General features: G+C 37.8%; 1 protein-coding gene across 1 annotated transcript in view; it reads left to right on the top strand.

Moving 5' to 3' along the window:
* Positions 1-16,994, top strand: part of adam22 (ADAM metallopeptidase domain 22) — a 418,045-nt gene that overhangs the window by 177,481 nt on the left and 223,570 nt on the right. Inside the window, exon 5 of the mRNA XM_039737656.1 lies at positions 10,848-10,930. Coding sequence (XP_039593590.1) covers positions 10,848-10,930 — 83 coding nt within the window. The remainder of the gene's footprint in view (positions 1-10,847; positions 10,931-16,994) is intronic.

Genomic DNA, 16,994 nt, shown 5'->3' with positions numbered 1-16,994 from the left:
TCTTTTTCAGATTAATGTACTAAAGTCTGCAATTGTTTTCAAGAATTAGTATGTCAAAGTTGGTAATTACTTCAGGATGGAATGGCCCTTTTAAATATTTTATATCATTTTTGAGTTTTATGACTTCATTTAAGCATGGATGCTGTGACAACAACAAACTTTGTAAGTTTAAAAAACCGAAGTCAGTAATATGGTCTGTGTACTTCAGTGCTGTCAACTAGAATGTGTAAAATTTTAGTTTTGTTGGCAAAAGCAATCTAAATAAGAAGCTGATCATATATGTTAGAAGCATCAGAGGTACAATCCTTCTCATACCAGTAAATTTCAAATCAGGTAGCAGTGTGCTGTATTGTTAAATTTATTACCTTCCATTCATCCATCACCTAACCTACTTAATCCCAAAGCTCGCCTTACAGCAGCAGACTAAAAGCCAGGAATCTTCCTTGTATGCAGCATATTTAAAATGAATTTAACTTTCTTGTCGTGCTTCAAACGTGAATCTGTAGTGTTGCACTTTTGAACATCTTGACACTATTCTGTGTAGTGTTCGCTGTATATTTGGAGTGCTCTAGCTGTTTATCTCGTCAGGTTTTTCAGTTAAATGTTGATAAACAATGAAGTTTTCTTGCAGCCCTTTGCACTCTTACTTTAGCATTTTTATTTTTAATTAACATCTGTGTATTGGGGAGAAAAATAGTCCTTTTTACAGTTTGGTAAATAAGACTCATAATATTTAATGTAAAATATTAATATAATATACCACACCATACCATTTGGAAGTAGAATAATTTAGAGAAGATGAAGATGCAGCTTTTAAATTAACAGAACAGAAGACAAATGTAGATGTTCTAGAAAAAAACTAAAGGATTTAACATGGCTGGGATGAGTAAGTGATTGCCAAAAAGAAAGCAGTTTAAGGGCTGATGGGATGTATGCAAATATCAAAAAAACAGTTATATAGTGCCATGGTTAACAGATCATTCATGCAAGCTTTAAACTTGAGATGAGGAGTTGTTTGTATGTTTCCATGAAGATAAGAGTATAAGTGATTGAGACTTTTTCAACTTGCACATTAGCAATGTAGTAATGATCAGACAAATAACATGACCATTGACAAGTTCATGTTCAGTTTTAGCATGATTAAACTATTGCTTTGTTTCTATTAATCTTACACGGCCAGTCATTGCCTGTATAAAACAGAGAGTTTTAGAGTGTCTTGGTTCTTTTTATTTTGGCTTTTCTACAAATTCTCCTTTTGAAACTTGCCACCTGCAAAGGCTTGTCTGATCCTCTCTGGACGACTCCTGACTCTGTAAACTCAAGGCTAACTACGTGGTATGAAGCTTGATTTCATCCATTTAACTTTTTGATGTTTGCTATCTCTGGCTTCTCTGCAAGTAAACTTACAGTACATAGGTTGTGATGAAATAAAGGCTGTGATTATATCAGTAAAATTCCCTTGTGTTTACTGACACCAGAATTCACTGAAAGGTTATGGTTGTTCCTGTCAAACTTAGGTCTTACAAGAAAACAGGGAGTCATTCTTGTACAGTCCTCTCAGCGGTGGAAGACTGGGTGAAGTTGTAGTCCCAGAAGTGTGCAGCCTATCATTGCTGAAGTGCCCAGTGATGATTACTATGGGCTGTATATGTCAAACACAGTCAAAAAGCTAAGGTACAGACTTCACCAATAGAAAAAGAACCCAGGAGGCTAGTGTATTACCTCTTATGACAATACAGCAGTTTTCACAATAAAACAACTGGTTTTGTGGTACAGAGGTTCAAATAAGTATTAATAATATAACATGTTATGTCATTGGCAAATAATATAACCTCTTTGGCTTCGAGTGAATAACTTTTGAAATTGCATTTTTATGTGCCTCAGGTATTGTGTTAATGTACATTAAAACCACAATGGCATTCGATTATAATTGTGCAAATTAGGACCTCATAATATAATGTTATCCTAATACTTGGGTCACAATACGATGATATTATGATTTTGTATTGCGATTCAGTTTTGAAGTGTGTTGAAATTTATTGTTCCTTTTTTTAATGACTAAAAGTGAAGTTGAAATGATACCCCTATATGAAAAAAATTTGGGACAATTTATTATATCTAATGTGACAACAATCCATTTACTCAGTTTATATCACTTAAATATTTAATTGTGAAAATAGGTATCAAGTACCTCAGCAATCCATACGGTGACTGAGTGTACTCTGTTAAGGTACAAAATGCGCACACAATGACACATTGTCTAAAACTGAAAGTTGAACAAACATATGCTGTCAAACAGTCAAAATGTGTCATATTTAAACTCGATTGTGTGAATATGTATTTAAAGATAGTGATGCTATGTAAGTTTATGTTGTCATGTTGTACATTTGGAACATTACATTGCTATTTATGTAGAAGCTAAACACGTTCAGTTCTATTTCATTCTTAGATGTTGATAAAATTTCAGTGTTAACTAACCATAAGACTGTCATCTTCTTTGTTTTTGTTCTTGGACCTTGGACCTCCTTTGCAGACAATTTGGATAGAAGGAACCAACACAAATGTTACTTGGTTTTCTTCTTTCTGTTTGATTGCATCAGTTTGTAAATTCTAAATGTTGCATAAATGGTGATTAATCTCTCCTGCCATGTTCATTTAGAAAGATTGTCCTAGTTTGTAGCGTTATATCAATGCTACAAACTATATATTTCATTTTAGCAGTAAAAACAAAATGACTCCAAATGCTCCACTTAAACGTGGACAGTGCATTTGATGTAGGAATCTTTGCAGCAGTGCTGTTATTAAAAACAAAAATTTACAGATGGCAGCTCCCTTGGATGGAAATGGGTTCTCGGATTCCTGCAGGGCAGCATGGGACATGGAGTCCGTATCCTCAGCCCTGTTGGGAGCTGTGGGTGCCGTCAGGAGGAGATCACCAAGTACCAGGGGGATATTATGAGGACAATAACCCGGAAGTACTTCGGGGTCACGATGACGAAAGCCCGCAGTACTTCCGGGACAATTGATAAAGGAAGATGTGGTGTTGACCCGGAGAAGAAATACTTCCCGAGTTAAAAGGACTTTGAAAAACCCCAGCAGACTGAGCCGGAGTTGGGTCGTAGAGTGACACAGCTGTTGGGAGTGGAGGATTGTGGATTATTGCTTATGATTATTGTATTGATTAATTATTGGAAGAATTGTGGATTGTGTGGTGCTTGGTGCACTTTATTGAAGAATATTATTATTAAAATGTTCTTTGTGCTTTTACAAGTGTGTCTAGGACGTCTGTCTGGTGGCTTCAATGGGGCAGCAGCTCCCCTAGCATCCATAATACAGTAAGTGGAAGAGAAGATTGACTTTATTTTAGACGATCTTTGTAAAATCTTTATTTTGTCTTGTAGGATCCTATGGTGACCCTATTTTCTCCGTTATACGTGTTATTGAGTAGACTTTGAGAAAATGTCCTAAATCCCATACACTGAGCAGTTTGTGTTCAGGTGCTTTAGCACTCCGTCCCCTCTTCTCTGTATTATCTATATTAATAAAAGGCAAAGCCCTCACTCACTGACTGACTGACTGACTGACTGACTGACTGACTGACTGACTGACTGACTGACTGACTTTGGCACTCACTCACTCACACTCACTGACTCACTCACTGACTCATCACTAATTCTCCAACTTCCCATGTAGGTAGAAAGCTGAAATTTGGCAGGCTTATCCCTTACAGCTTACTTACAAAAGTTAAGCAGGTTTCATTTCGAAATTCTACACAACGGTCATAACGGTTGATAACGGTTGACAACGTCCGCCATGTTGAACTATCTTATTTATGGCCCCATCTTCACGAAATTTGGTAGACGGCTTCCCTGCGCTAACCGAAACCGATGTACTTACTCATTTCGATGGTATGACGCCACTGTCGGCCACCATATTGAACTTTCCAACGTCACCAATTTTCCAACTTCCCGTGTAGGTAGAAGGCTGAAATTTGGCAGGCTCATTCCTTACAGCTTACTTACAAAAGCAGGTTTCATTTCGAAATTCTACAACAATGTCCGTGTTGAACTTTCTTATTTATGGCCCCATCTTCACGAAATTTGGTAGGCGGCTTTCCTGCGCTAACCGAGACCAATGTATGTACTTATTTTGGTAGTATGATGCTACTGTCGGCCGCCATATTGATCCTTTCTAGCGGTTTTTTTTACTTATGGGCCCAGCTTCAAGAAATTTGGTACTCGGGTTCCCAACGCTAACTGAATCCTACTTACGTACATATATCGTCCATAGCCTGCAGCTCGGTCACGTGTGAGCGGTGTTGGGTCCCCATCCCAACACCTCCCACATTGTTGGCTGCCTGCCTATATAAGCCTGTCTGTCGCTCCAGCCTCTACATTCCCTTCCTTGCTTTGCCACGGGATTCACGTCTCCCTGCTGATAACTACAGCCTTTTTATTTAATTCATGGCTTCTCAGCTGTTTTATTGTTCGTTTATTACGATTATAGTTATTGTGTAGTATTTTAGACTTACTTTACATTGTTCAGGTACCCATTTCCTTTATCATTCCAACCGTACCCCCATTAACATGTCTATCAAGGTGATCACCATCGATCAAAGAACTGTCACTTACCGAGTGGTTTCCATGCCCGGAGATGGCACCTACCTTTTCCATTCTCTTTGTTACATATTGCACGGCCATATCAGGCTCACTCTTGATATCCGGAGGAACATTGTGTCTTATGTATTGAATGACTGGGACTGGTTCAAGGTGTGGACTGATGACGGTACAGGAGATAATTATACTACACAGGAGCACTATAAGAGTGAAATGCTTAAGCCTTCACCTATGGATCTTCATGTGAGTTGATGGCTGCCGCTGAATTGTTCGGTTGTCGCTTTCAAGTGTACCGAAATGGCCAAATATTTTACACCTTTCGACAACTGCCTATGCCTCTTAAACATCTTAGATTCACAGGTCACGATTTCAGTAGTGGACACTTTGATGTTTATGAATGTTTAAACTCTCAAAAGCTCCTAGTCCTACAAATACTGTCGTAATTGAAACAAACCATGAAACTCAAACCGATTATGACAGCAGCAATCCAAGCTGTGAGATTTGAAACAAGATTACTGTTCACATGGCCAACTGTACGTTGCATGCTCAAGAGTAAGCTCAGCGCACAGCTTGGTCATATTACAACCGGAGGGCCAAACTCACAATGTGGTATACAAAGAGATCCTTAACAAATAATTATTGGTATATTTTCCCTCAGTTTTAAAAGGTTTAATTTTCTTCTTAATAAAAATTTTAAGGCAGTACTTTGCCGCTGCGAAGCGCGGGTATTTTGCTAGTTGATAATATGCCCTAAAATAATAATGAAGCACATTACAATGTGAGTGCTTGCAAAACTGCCTAAATAGCAGTTCATCTTGCATCTATGGGCGGCTATCAGCTTATTTTCAGTCTAACTTGGTTTGTGCTAACACGTGGCTTTTGAATGGAGTACTGAAGCAGGCTGCATTCCTGTCTCAATATGGTTACCAAGTTGTCTTCATCATGGAGAAAATGCAAGAGAGAGTGGTGGTTGTCTCTTCATTGCCATATGGAGAGTGTGAGGGGTAAAGGCAAGGTGACCAGCTTTATACGATTCTTATCACAAATCATGATTTAACGAGGCATTGTGAGACAGAATGGCCACCAAAACCACTCATAAACAGCCATGCTTCAGACAAACAGAATTAGTTTACCTGTCTATTCCTGGACCATTTTCCAATGAAAACACTCAGGTACAAGTCATCTCCCTGTTAGTTTTTTAAGTTGTAGACTGTTCCTGCAGGGATGACTTATAGACTCACGTAAGTCCAAACACAGTCATCCTTGCCATACTGGTCTGATACATGTTCATAAATTTCACGTTTTTGGTTAGTAAGCATCAAAGTATAGCTATTGTTATCAATAATGTAAAACATACCTCCTGAAACACTACTATTGTCTAGCTTACAAATAAAAGCATACAAAATATTTAACTCAACTTATATGCTAGATTTCCAGTATACTCCAGTACAATTGTAAATGAAGCCATTTTGAAATAAATACTGTATACACTATGAGCCCCACTTCTCATAACTCAGATATGTGGTCTTTCAGCAACTAGCTGCCTTATTTTATTTTATCACCTTCTTCCTAAATTTTTAACACAAACAAATACAGTTTGCAACATTCTCATTTTTCCTCATAATCAAATACTTATTTAAAATATAAAATATTAACAAAAATAATTCATCACCTCAGTCACCCTTGTGGTGTATATGGAAATTTTGTTTTTCCATCAAGTTATGTTTTTAAATTTTAAACAGAATCATTAATGTATTTCTTATACATTCTAAGTAATGACAAAATGACAAAACCGTGGAAATGTCCACAAGTGTAAGAGTGATCATATTTTCATAGTTATGTCAGTCCTGTGAAAGATGAATACTCGTTTAAATCTTGATTTAAGTATATTTCTCACTTTCATCTTCAGCATTCTAAATTTAAAATGGCAGTCTGCTTATACATCAGTGTTGGACTAAAAATGATTGCTAATTCTTTAGTGGTATTGTAACTCTTCTTTAATGGCATATACTCTTTTGGAGTAACACCATTTGGGAGGAGATTACTAGATGTTCAGCAACAAGCAATGAACGGTGATTTGCTATGTTACATTGCTTGCTTTTTTATTTATTTTTCTCAGTTGGAAAAATCCTAATTCATAACACAGTCGAAAAGTGATCTCTTATCCAAAACTAAATCACATTTCCTTTGCAAGGAAGAGTATAAAGTGTTTTCAGAATTTGTCAGTAATTTGTTGAGCCTGCTGTGCCTCTGCCTCTGTTCTGTTTTCCTTTTGATGTTTTGGCATTTCTGTGGAATTTCTATTTTATAATAGGCCTTTTATTAAAATAGCCATGTAGGAAGTTTGATGTTAATTTTAACTGTGAATGCATTTTAACTCTCTTTTGGAAATGTTGTTTTTGATTTTCTCTTTTACAATTTTAATCTCCTCCATTGTCAACTGGCTGTAGGTCATCAATTAATTAATGGAGAGACATTGTTGGTTTTCATTTATGTTTAATCAACTTCTTCCTTGTTCTCGGTGTGTTTTACAAATCTGCATTTTTATGTGCACCAATTCTTCATTTAGTAAATAGTATAATCTATTCTGATATTTTAACTGAGAATTGCTCGCAGTGCTCTGCACTTGCACTCAATGAAGAGCTGTTAGATCTCAAAAGAATATTACATGAATATGCATTTTGTATGCTGAATTATTTTATTCTTTACACCTTGTTTTTTATGCATTTGACTCCACATAAAGACCTCTTGACATTTTCAGTATTCACTTATTCCTCAAGGGGGTTTTAGATAGATAGCATTGATTGTGGATCCATTCAAATTCACAGAACTACTCTACAGCTGGACTGCAGGATATCAAGTGACTTGCATAACATTGCAGACATCCTCTTCTAGCACATTTGTTAGCAGTACAGTTTGGAAAGATTAATAACAAGATAAAGGAAACATTTAAAGAAATGAGGGATTCAATTTCAGTGAGCACTGGTTAGTCATTGATATATTTAAGCAAGTCACGTTTAAGATTATTTGTAAACTAGGGCGACAACCCCCCAGCGCCTTCAGCACCCAACCCCCAGTTGTGGCCAGAATATTAGTAAAATCTGTAAGTGTACAAAAGAAAAATTATTATTTTTTGGACTCAAAATCACTAAATTCTATAAATATGTAAAAGAAAAATTTAATATTATTTAATGGAGTAAAAGTCATTAAATGAGAAAAAAAATATTTACTCTCTTACCGATTGGAGTATTCCCGTTAAACTGAGGTCCATATTTTAGTTTATAATTTAAAAATGGATTAAGAATCTGAAAATCTAACAATATTACATTAAAGTTCGACAAACTCTGAAAAGAATTGTAGCCGCCGATGTATAAGGCGAAGTCAGGCACGGGTAAGACGCGTGTCAAAGAAATCTCTCAGTCCAAAGGTTCGTTTTAAAAATATTTAGTGAACGTTAAAGGCAAATAATCCATACAAGAATAAAAAGAAAAATAGTTACACACAAAGAATAAAGGCAAAAAAAGGGAAAAATGTATCTTCTATAAACTTAGTTTTTCTTATGAAGCTTTGGTTACTTCTGTACTTAAAGGTTATTTATTTCTTCTTCTGTATGCTTTAAACATACGGTTCAAAACTTAGATCTTTTAATTTACGAGTTACTTTACACTCAAAAGACCCTTAGGCTGTTGGCACTTAGATATGCGCCAGGCTCAGTGACATGCATAAGCACGAACGCGAGCATAAAAAGAATTCTTTCAAGGACACGGTTAAAAAACCGTATGCCTCTGTACCTTACACAAGGCGAGGCTAAACACTTACTAAAGAACATTGTTTACTCAAAACTGTTAAGAAATGACAGGAAAATACCAACTCAATTCTATTCACGGGGGTTTTAGGAACCTCCCATATTTTATGCATTATCATCTAGTAAATATTCATACATTTTATAGAACTAGGAAAATGGCTCTTACAAGAATGATACCAAACATATATGTGTAGGTTTTAAAATAAGCCTGATTTAAAATGTGACTTAAAGACGTCACATAAAATTGTTGCACAAAATCATTGCACTTTTAGGCTTAGGATTTTATATATACAGGCATTCCCCAGGTTACGTACGAGATAGGGACTGTAGGTTTGTACTTATGTTGAATTTGTATGTAAGTCGGAACAGGTACGTTATTTTAATAAATGCTATTGTTGACCGAATGTAACCAAGTGCTCTGCTAATGAATGATGGAGTTTCACCTCTCTCTGACCTTTTTATTATTTCTACTTTATTTTCAATGGTGATGGTTTTTGTCATCTTTACTGTATCACCAGCACTTGCATCAGACATTCTTGAAGGGTAAAGACAAAAGGTTAAGATGAGCTCTTCTGCACAGCACTGTACATGCTATCACAGCAGGAAGGCATCTGCTGTCAACACGTCTGATGTACTGACAAGAGACAACTTCCTGCTATGTGTGTAACAGTACAAGCAGGCTTACTATTGAGAATGAATGGGGGCGGCGAGGAGATGTCACTACAGTATGTTGTCTGCAGCGTCCGCCTACCGAGAACAAACACAGTGTGGCCAAAGGTGTGTAGTGAATCGCACACCACCACCCCCACTCAACAGGCAGCTACCTGAGGCACACTACAGTGCTGCCGCCCCGCTCACCCTCAATGGCCTCCGTTCAGCCACAACCGGATCACCACTTGCAGCATTACCAGCCGCCCACTGGTAATGAATGGGGCATCCATGTGTGGTGGACAGGTAGTGAAACGCCTGCCTCCGCTCCATCCAGCCTGCGTCCAGTCAGGAGCAGTAGCTGTGGCAGTGTAGTGGGCGGGCAGCAAACTGCCCCATCAAGCCTCCATTCTGCACATGAGCGATAGCTGTAGCCCCGGTGACTATAGACCATGGGTCACCACTTGCCGCTGGGAGCCGCCCGAGGGACACTGCACTGCGCAAGCAGCAAAATTGCCCTCCTCCAGCTTCTGTCCAGCCACCGCTTGCAGCATTTCAAGGCCAAAGATGATGGAGCGGCAGTTACTGAGGCGCATACGTCACAGCTGTGGACCCATTTGTAAGTCGTAGGTCGGATGTCTGTAACCTGGAGACTACCTCTATATAGAGTAGATATTCGGGGCACACCTAGTTGTTTGTTGTGTTGGTTGCCATGACTCAAAAGCAATATCTCAGTGACTATAAGAGGAAGCTGGCTTTGGGACACATTTAGTAAGGGCTTCAGTGGCAAAGACATGTCAATTTGCTGATGTTATGTGAACAACAGTGGCCAAAGTGACACTGGTATGGAATTTAGGAGGAAAGACACCATAAGCTAGCGATTACTGTTTCACAAACCCTCTCATATTTGGGCTTCAGCATGCATGAAGAAAAGACGTACTTGCTACTCCTCATCATGTGACTTTAAATGTCAGACTAATACAGAATCCGGTAGTTTCATTGAGAATAGTCCTTAAGGAATTTCATAGAGATGGAGGGTGGTGGAGGTGTTACAAATAAAAAATCACTTTTATGAGTGTAGAGATACAAAAACACGCTGTGAGAGAAATAAAAGGCATATGGCCAGTTGAGTCATCATTTAATGTCTGCATCTTGTCCTCAACACGAGGAGTACCTGTGTGGTTGTTTTTCTGAGGTTCTGCTAGCTCTGTTATGGCATGAAGAATACCTTCTTGACATCTGAGTGATCATGGTAATTCTGTGTTAAAACATTTCTGTCCTGATGGTTGAGGAATATTTTAGGATGACAATGCTCTGATTCATAGCATGAATGGTCAATATATGGTTTAAAGATCATGACATTGATATTAACCATAAATTATAAATAAATTCATCCCAGTCTCCATATCCCAGGCCAACTGGACATTTATGGAACCCAATGGAACAGCACTTTGATGTAAGCATACTTCTCATAGGTTGGTAACAGTTCATATGAAATTCAACAGGTAACCAAAGTTAATTTCTTGATCTTGAAATTGGCCCTCCATTTCCCTGATCTGTTATATTTAACTTCAATAAGACATCAGATGTGCACTGGGGCTCTGCCAGAGGCAGCAATCGTGGTTGCCAGTTGAGTATATGTATAATTTTGTGAGATTAGCCCTTATCATTAAATCATTTAATGCTCATATGCAGACCTCTCACTTTAGTTGGACTTAATGCAAATTGAATTTCATGTTAAATTATTTTTTCTTTTTTGCTTTCTTTTTTTTTTATAGGGTGCTGAGCACTGTTATTATCAAGGCAAAATCCGGGATGTGCCAAAATCTTTTGTGGCTATTTCCACATGTCATGGACTTCGGTGAGTTTTCTTTTTTTAAGTCTGAACTTCTTATTTGTTTGCCTTTCATTTGTTATTTCATTGTCTGTTTTAAATAAATGTATGACAAATAAATATATGTTGTCATATGGTGAAGACTTTGAAATATATCATACAGCTAATAAAATATGTGTGCAGTATTATACAGTTATAAATGATTACAGCTAACAATCAATTTACCATATAATCCTGAACATAATTTGCAGCTTAAAGTGCTGAAATTTCTACAAATGTAGAGAAACAATTTGCAAACCCATCATAATTTCATATTGGTAAAAAAAAAATACCCTACTCACTTCTACAAACATTTTCGTATTTATCAATATAAAGATAATAAGAACATCACAAGAGCATCAGAGGGGCATCCTGGTGGCACAGCACTATTGCCCCACTGTTCCAAAGTTCACAGTCTGTGTGGTGTTGCACATCCTCTCCCTGTCTTTATGAGTTCTTCATCTGCGTCCAAATGACATACAATATGTTAGGTTAAATTTAAAATGATCTTGCATGCGTGTGTATGTGTGTGTGTGTGAGAGAGAAGGCCCTGCTAGAGATTGGTGCCTATACTGCTGTTCTGCTGGAATACGTCCTGATTCCTGCAACCCTCAGTTCGATTAAGTCGGTCCAACAATAGATGGATGGATGTAAATTTGAATCAAATCCCTTGCCAGGTTCTTTGTGTGACTCTTAAATACTCTGAATACAGTACTGCACTTTCAGTCTTGCTGGTTTTCCATGATAACATGAATGCATCATTTCTGGCATAATCAGTTTGCAAGATCCAAATTAAAGTGTAAGCCTTGTATTGAACATCCAAAATATGTAAGCTGAGGAGGGAATTGTTAAAAAAGAAACATTTGGCAATATATAGCTTTTAATTTTGAAAGCTATTATGAAACCTGCATGCTGTAGCATACACAATTGTTATTTTTCTCTTTTTACCTCCAAACCAGTGAGCCTTTAGAGCAGTAAAAGGAATTTTGGATGCTCTGTTGGTCAAACTGAAGCGCAAAGTTAAAAAGTCTGAATTAGTGTAAGCCACGCTAATTCACGGTGTTCATAAGAAATGTAATGATTTACTTCATGAGGTAGAAGTACATAATAAACATGAATGTGTGATTCAATGTTAATGTTTAAAGTTCAAATATTCTTGATTCTAGTAGAACTTTGTAATATTTACCTTCTGATATAGGACCATAGAGAGCTAGAACCACAAGTAAAGAATCAAATGTCAAAAATATTATCATATTCATGGTCACTAAACTTGAAATAGTCTAAAACAATAGCCTGCATGCTCATGTTTGAAATTTGTAATTTTTAACCTTCTGGGAGTGGCTCTTAGAGGGTGAGGACAATCATTAAAGATTCATATATTAAACAAATCATCACATTTGTGATCAGCAACCTTGAAATAGTATAAAACAATACTCAACATGCCTATATTACTTTTTTTTTTAAGTTTCATAAAAAGGAGTGGGCGGCACGGTGGCGCAGTGGTAGCACTGCTGCCTCGCAGTTAGGAGACCCGGGTTCGCTTCCCGGGTCCTACCTGCGTGGAGTTTGCATGTTCTCCCCGTGTCTGCGTGGGTTTCCTCTGGGCACTCCGGTTTCCTCCCACAATCCAAAGACATGCAGGTTAGGTGGATTGGCGATTCTAAATTGGCCCTAGTGTGTGCTTGGTGTGTGGGTGTGTTTGTGTGTGTCCTGCGGTGGGTTGGCACCCTGCCCAGGATTGGTTCCTGCCTTGTGCCCTGTGTTGGCTGGGATTGGCTCCAGCAGACCCCCGTGACCCTATTCGGATTCAGCGGGTTAGAAAATGAATGGATGGATAAAAAGGAGTAACATTGACCCCTATACCATTAGGGGGTGAACCCCTGGGGTCGGTTGATATGGCATTCACAAATTCAAGTCCTGTTTATTTTTGCTGAAGACACCCATTGGTTTACTCTTTATCATAAAGCTGCAATTTCCTGCACAAAATGAGGGATTTTCAGATCTATAGCCAAAAGTAGAGAGGTTCAGCCTCTTACATAACTAAACATCAAGATAAGGCGAACATTATGCTATACTTGGGGTTTTTCTTGTACCAGTAAGTCAGGAGGCACTGGACTAAAAAATCTGAAGTGATCTCAAAGCCTTCATAATTAAGACTTATACATGAAAAAGAGAAATATTAGGGAAAAACCTTCCTTCTGAATTTGCAATACCAGCATATCCTGTTCACACCAAGCCCTGAGGCATTGATCTAGTGACATTAAAGCTGATCAATAGGTACGTTAGCAGCAGCAGTTCAATCAGCTCCTTGAAACAACAGAAAAGCATAGAGAAGGCAGCAAGAAAATTACTTTGCTCTTTCTTATTCTTATTTTGCTTTTTGTTTCATTTTAAATTACAAAAAATGTATATAAGGAAAATATTCAAAATGTAATAAGATATGATTCACACTGTTTCTGCATGTAACTTTTTTTTAGATTCACATTTAAAACATTTACTTATATTTTAACATGGATGAATTAAATGCAATTTAAAAATGGTTAATCCAGGCATCACCAAGCAGGATTATTAAATTACATCATTCTCATATAAAATTATATTACTTTAAGCAAACGTGAAGAGTGCCTAACATTTTTACATAATTAACAAAGCTACTGTTTATAATAATACATTGACAGTTGATTTGTACTGAGAAAGGGATGATAAATAAAAAGATAAGACTTTTACCCAGGAACACTGTGAAAGGTGACATTTAAAGTGAGGATTTATCATTGAAAGGATGGGAAGAGGGATTCCTGGTCAAAGCACCTTCTGTATGGAGTTTATAGGTAATGTCCCAGTTTGTGTGGGCTTTCTCTCGCTACTAACATTTTACTGTTCAGTAACGTGCAGTGAAGTTCAATAGCAGCTCTAATTTGGCCTTCTGGGATGTTATTCTATTGAGATTTAATAGGTACTCATTTCATGTCAGTAATGTTGTTTAAATTACCAAATCTAATTTATAAAATAAAATACTTTCATGTACGTACCAATGACCTTTCAGTATCATTCATTTTATTACCTGCTCATAAAATCAACCTAAACATTTTAAAAAGAAGATGAAAGTAACGTAATAATGATCCATTTTCCTTGTTTTTTATTTAAAACTGACTTTCCAAGTGCATTGTAACCTTTTTTTTTTACATACAAGTTCATCCATGATCACGCCATTCTGGCCCCTTTGCAGTTTCATAGTGCTGGTACCTAAGCCATACATGTGATGTCTGTTGCATGACACCCTATAGCTCCACATTTGCTCCTGCCACCTACCAGAGTAGAAATCTGCAACCATATCTTTCATATGTTATAAAATGTTTGTAGTGTTTCTGTTTTTCACACTGATGTTACCTGAAATCTTAACTATGAACAGGTCGGCCTGAAGTTTGTATAAAGTCTAGTCTTACATGATTCAGGATCACACACTCAACCAACACGACAAACATATAGAGCTTATACACAAACCAATAGCACAGGCCTGAAAACCAGTATACAATTGCAAGGAAAAGTGTGTGAATCCTTCACAATTAGCTACATTACTACATTAATACTCATAAAAATGTTTCCTAATCTACAGCATTTCACCATACTAGAAAAACATAATCTGTTTAAACCCATAACACACGATTTATTGTGCTTCATTTTGTAAATACTGAATACATTCTTTAGATTTGATTAGATTTATAACAGTACAGGATGCACGTGGACATCTAGGTAATAACTTCTCCACAGTCTAATTGGAAGTGCCATGCTCTATGAAAAAGGCACACAAAGTTTGGTACCCAACAGTCTGTCTTTCTCAAGAATGATCCAATCATGTGAACCATACCTGAATGAAAAGAAATCTGTGAGGATCTTAGAAGAATGGGGATTGTGGTTTTGCATAAAGTTGGAAAAAGTTTCTGAATGCCTGGGTATTCATCACTCCACAGTAAGAGAAACTGTGCACAAATTCAGTACTGTTACTGTAATCACAGGAAGAGGAAAGTGTGCAATGCTGAAAGCAAATAACCTCAATTATCTATTGAATTTGCTAACATTTCTGTCATGGGTCCACTATAAGACAAACACTAAACAAAAATGGATTTTTAATGGAGGAACAAACTGAAGAAAACCACTGTTCTTCAAATGTAACATTTCTGCACATCTCCTCTTTAGAAGATCCATCTGAATATTCCATAACACATCTGTAAACAGGTTCAATAAATGAATGAGACAAAAGCTGAACTCTTTATTGAAACATGCAATGGTATGTTTGGTGAAATAAAAGTACTGTACACCAACACCAAAATCTCATCCTAGCTGTAAAGCATGGTGGAAAAATCATCATGGTTTGAGTATGCTTTGCTGCCTCAAGGCCTGGACAATAAAATAAAGGGAACAATTAATCAAATTACAAAAGACAATCTGGACCGAATAGGTCTACACTTGGGTAACTTGTCATCTAGTGTGTTATGTTAATGTCAGTGCAAATCAGAAGCAATGGAGTAAAATGTCACAAAATCAGTTACATGAATTTGACTTTTCAGCTAAGACAATTTGAAAGTGTGCCTACCTGGCAAGTGTAATTAAAATGAAAAAATGGAATTGCCTATGATGGTGTGGTTCGGCATCTTGCTCCCTCTTCGCTTTTGGGAGCCTCTTGTATCTAACACTGTCAGTACCATAACTGAGATGAGCGTGGAAGATGAGGACAAAACACTCCAAACAAAGGGATGGTGAAAAGTGCAAGTGCTTTTATTATAAAAAAAACCAAATCCAAATAGTGCCCCAAAGTGCAGTTTTTAAAAGAGTTCAATAAATAAATAATCCATACAAAAAGTGTTCATGTGGAGGTTAAAATCAATAAATAGAAAAAAGTCAGTTAAAAACGAGGTTAAAAACAACACAGTGCAGGAAACTCATTTTAAAATCCGTAAGTGCTGGTGCCCTCCCTTAAAACTGACACCCCTCCGGCTTATCCTATCCTGACCTCACAACCCGGAGAGACGTCAACCAGCAGGTACAGACTCCCATCTCATCTGTCCCATTTCCCTACCACCCATCCCATGGCATCTGCTGCACCTGAACCGCTGCCAATCCATGCTCCCACCACTGCCATCTCAAAGGTTCCTCCCAGCGAGAGCACCCCGAGAGCATAATGGCTGCTCTTGTAAAGATACTCAACAGGGGAAACCCACAGCCCCATCCTGAGCAATGGCCACTCGCTCCTCCTTGGGGCTCTATTCCCATCCGCCAGCTTCCACTCTGTTCACCAGCTTGTTTCCTGTCTCTTTCTCCTGCCTGCTTCTTCTCCCATCTTTTAACCTCTGCTCTACCCAACCCGGAGACATGGCATCTTCGGCAGACCGCCCGCACCTCCTCCCACTCCCCAGCGAGAGCACTTTTTATTATTAAATTATTAATTAAAACAGCCACTCTTTGAGCCGTGGACCCGCTATAACACATTTCCACTTTATGGTATTCAAATCTTTGTCATGATAAAGGCTAACTGAAGACACAAATACAGACTCTAATCTGTGACTTGGAGCATTAGCAGTAAACTATTTTACATTTTCAAAATGTGCACCACCATTAGGCCACTGTTCTGAGCCTGGGCACAGCATCAAGCTATAACTCTTCATCTTTCTGACTCTCCAATTCTGTCCTTTTTCCATTTTTCCCTCATCTACAGTCTGTTGCTGCTCCTTATCTGTATATTCTGGCTCATACAGATAAGATTTAACAGTGAGGCAAAATGTTTAGTTGTCTTCCGAATCATGCATATTGATGGTAAAATGACAGCTTATTCATCTAAGTGCTAAAAAAAATACAATTTCACCAGAAATAAAGTATAGCTTGAGAGGTGGAATCTCTGTCAAAGTGTGATTGTTAGTCAGTCATTATCCAACCCACTATATCCTACCACAGGGTCATGGGGGTCTGCTGGAGCCAATCCCAGCACGCAAGGCAGGATGCCAAGGCAGGGCACACACACGGGACAATTTAGGACCACCAATGCACTTAACCTGTGTTT

Source organism: Polypterus senegalus, chromosome 15 (assembly GCF_016835505.1).
Source record: "Polypterus senegalus isolate Bchr_013 chromosome 15, ASM1683550v1, whole genome shotgun sequence".
Classification (NCBI taxonomy): domain Eukaryota; kingdom Metazoa; phylum Chordata; class Cladistia; order Polypteriformes; family Polypteridae; genus Polypterus; species Polypterus senegalus.
This window is presented reverse-complemented; position numbering and strand designations above follow the sequence as displayed.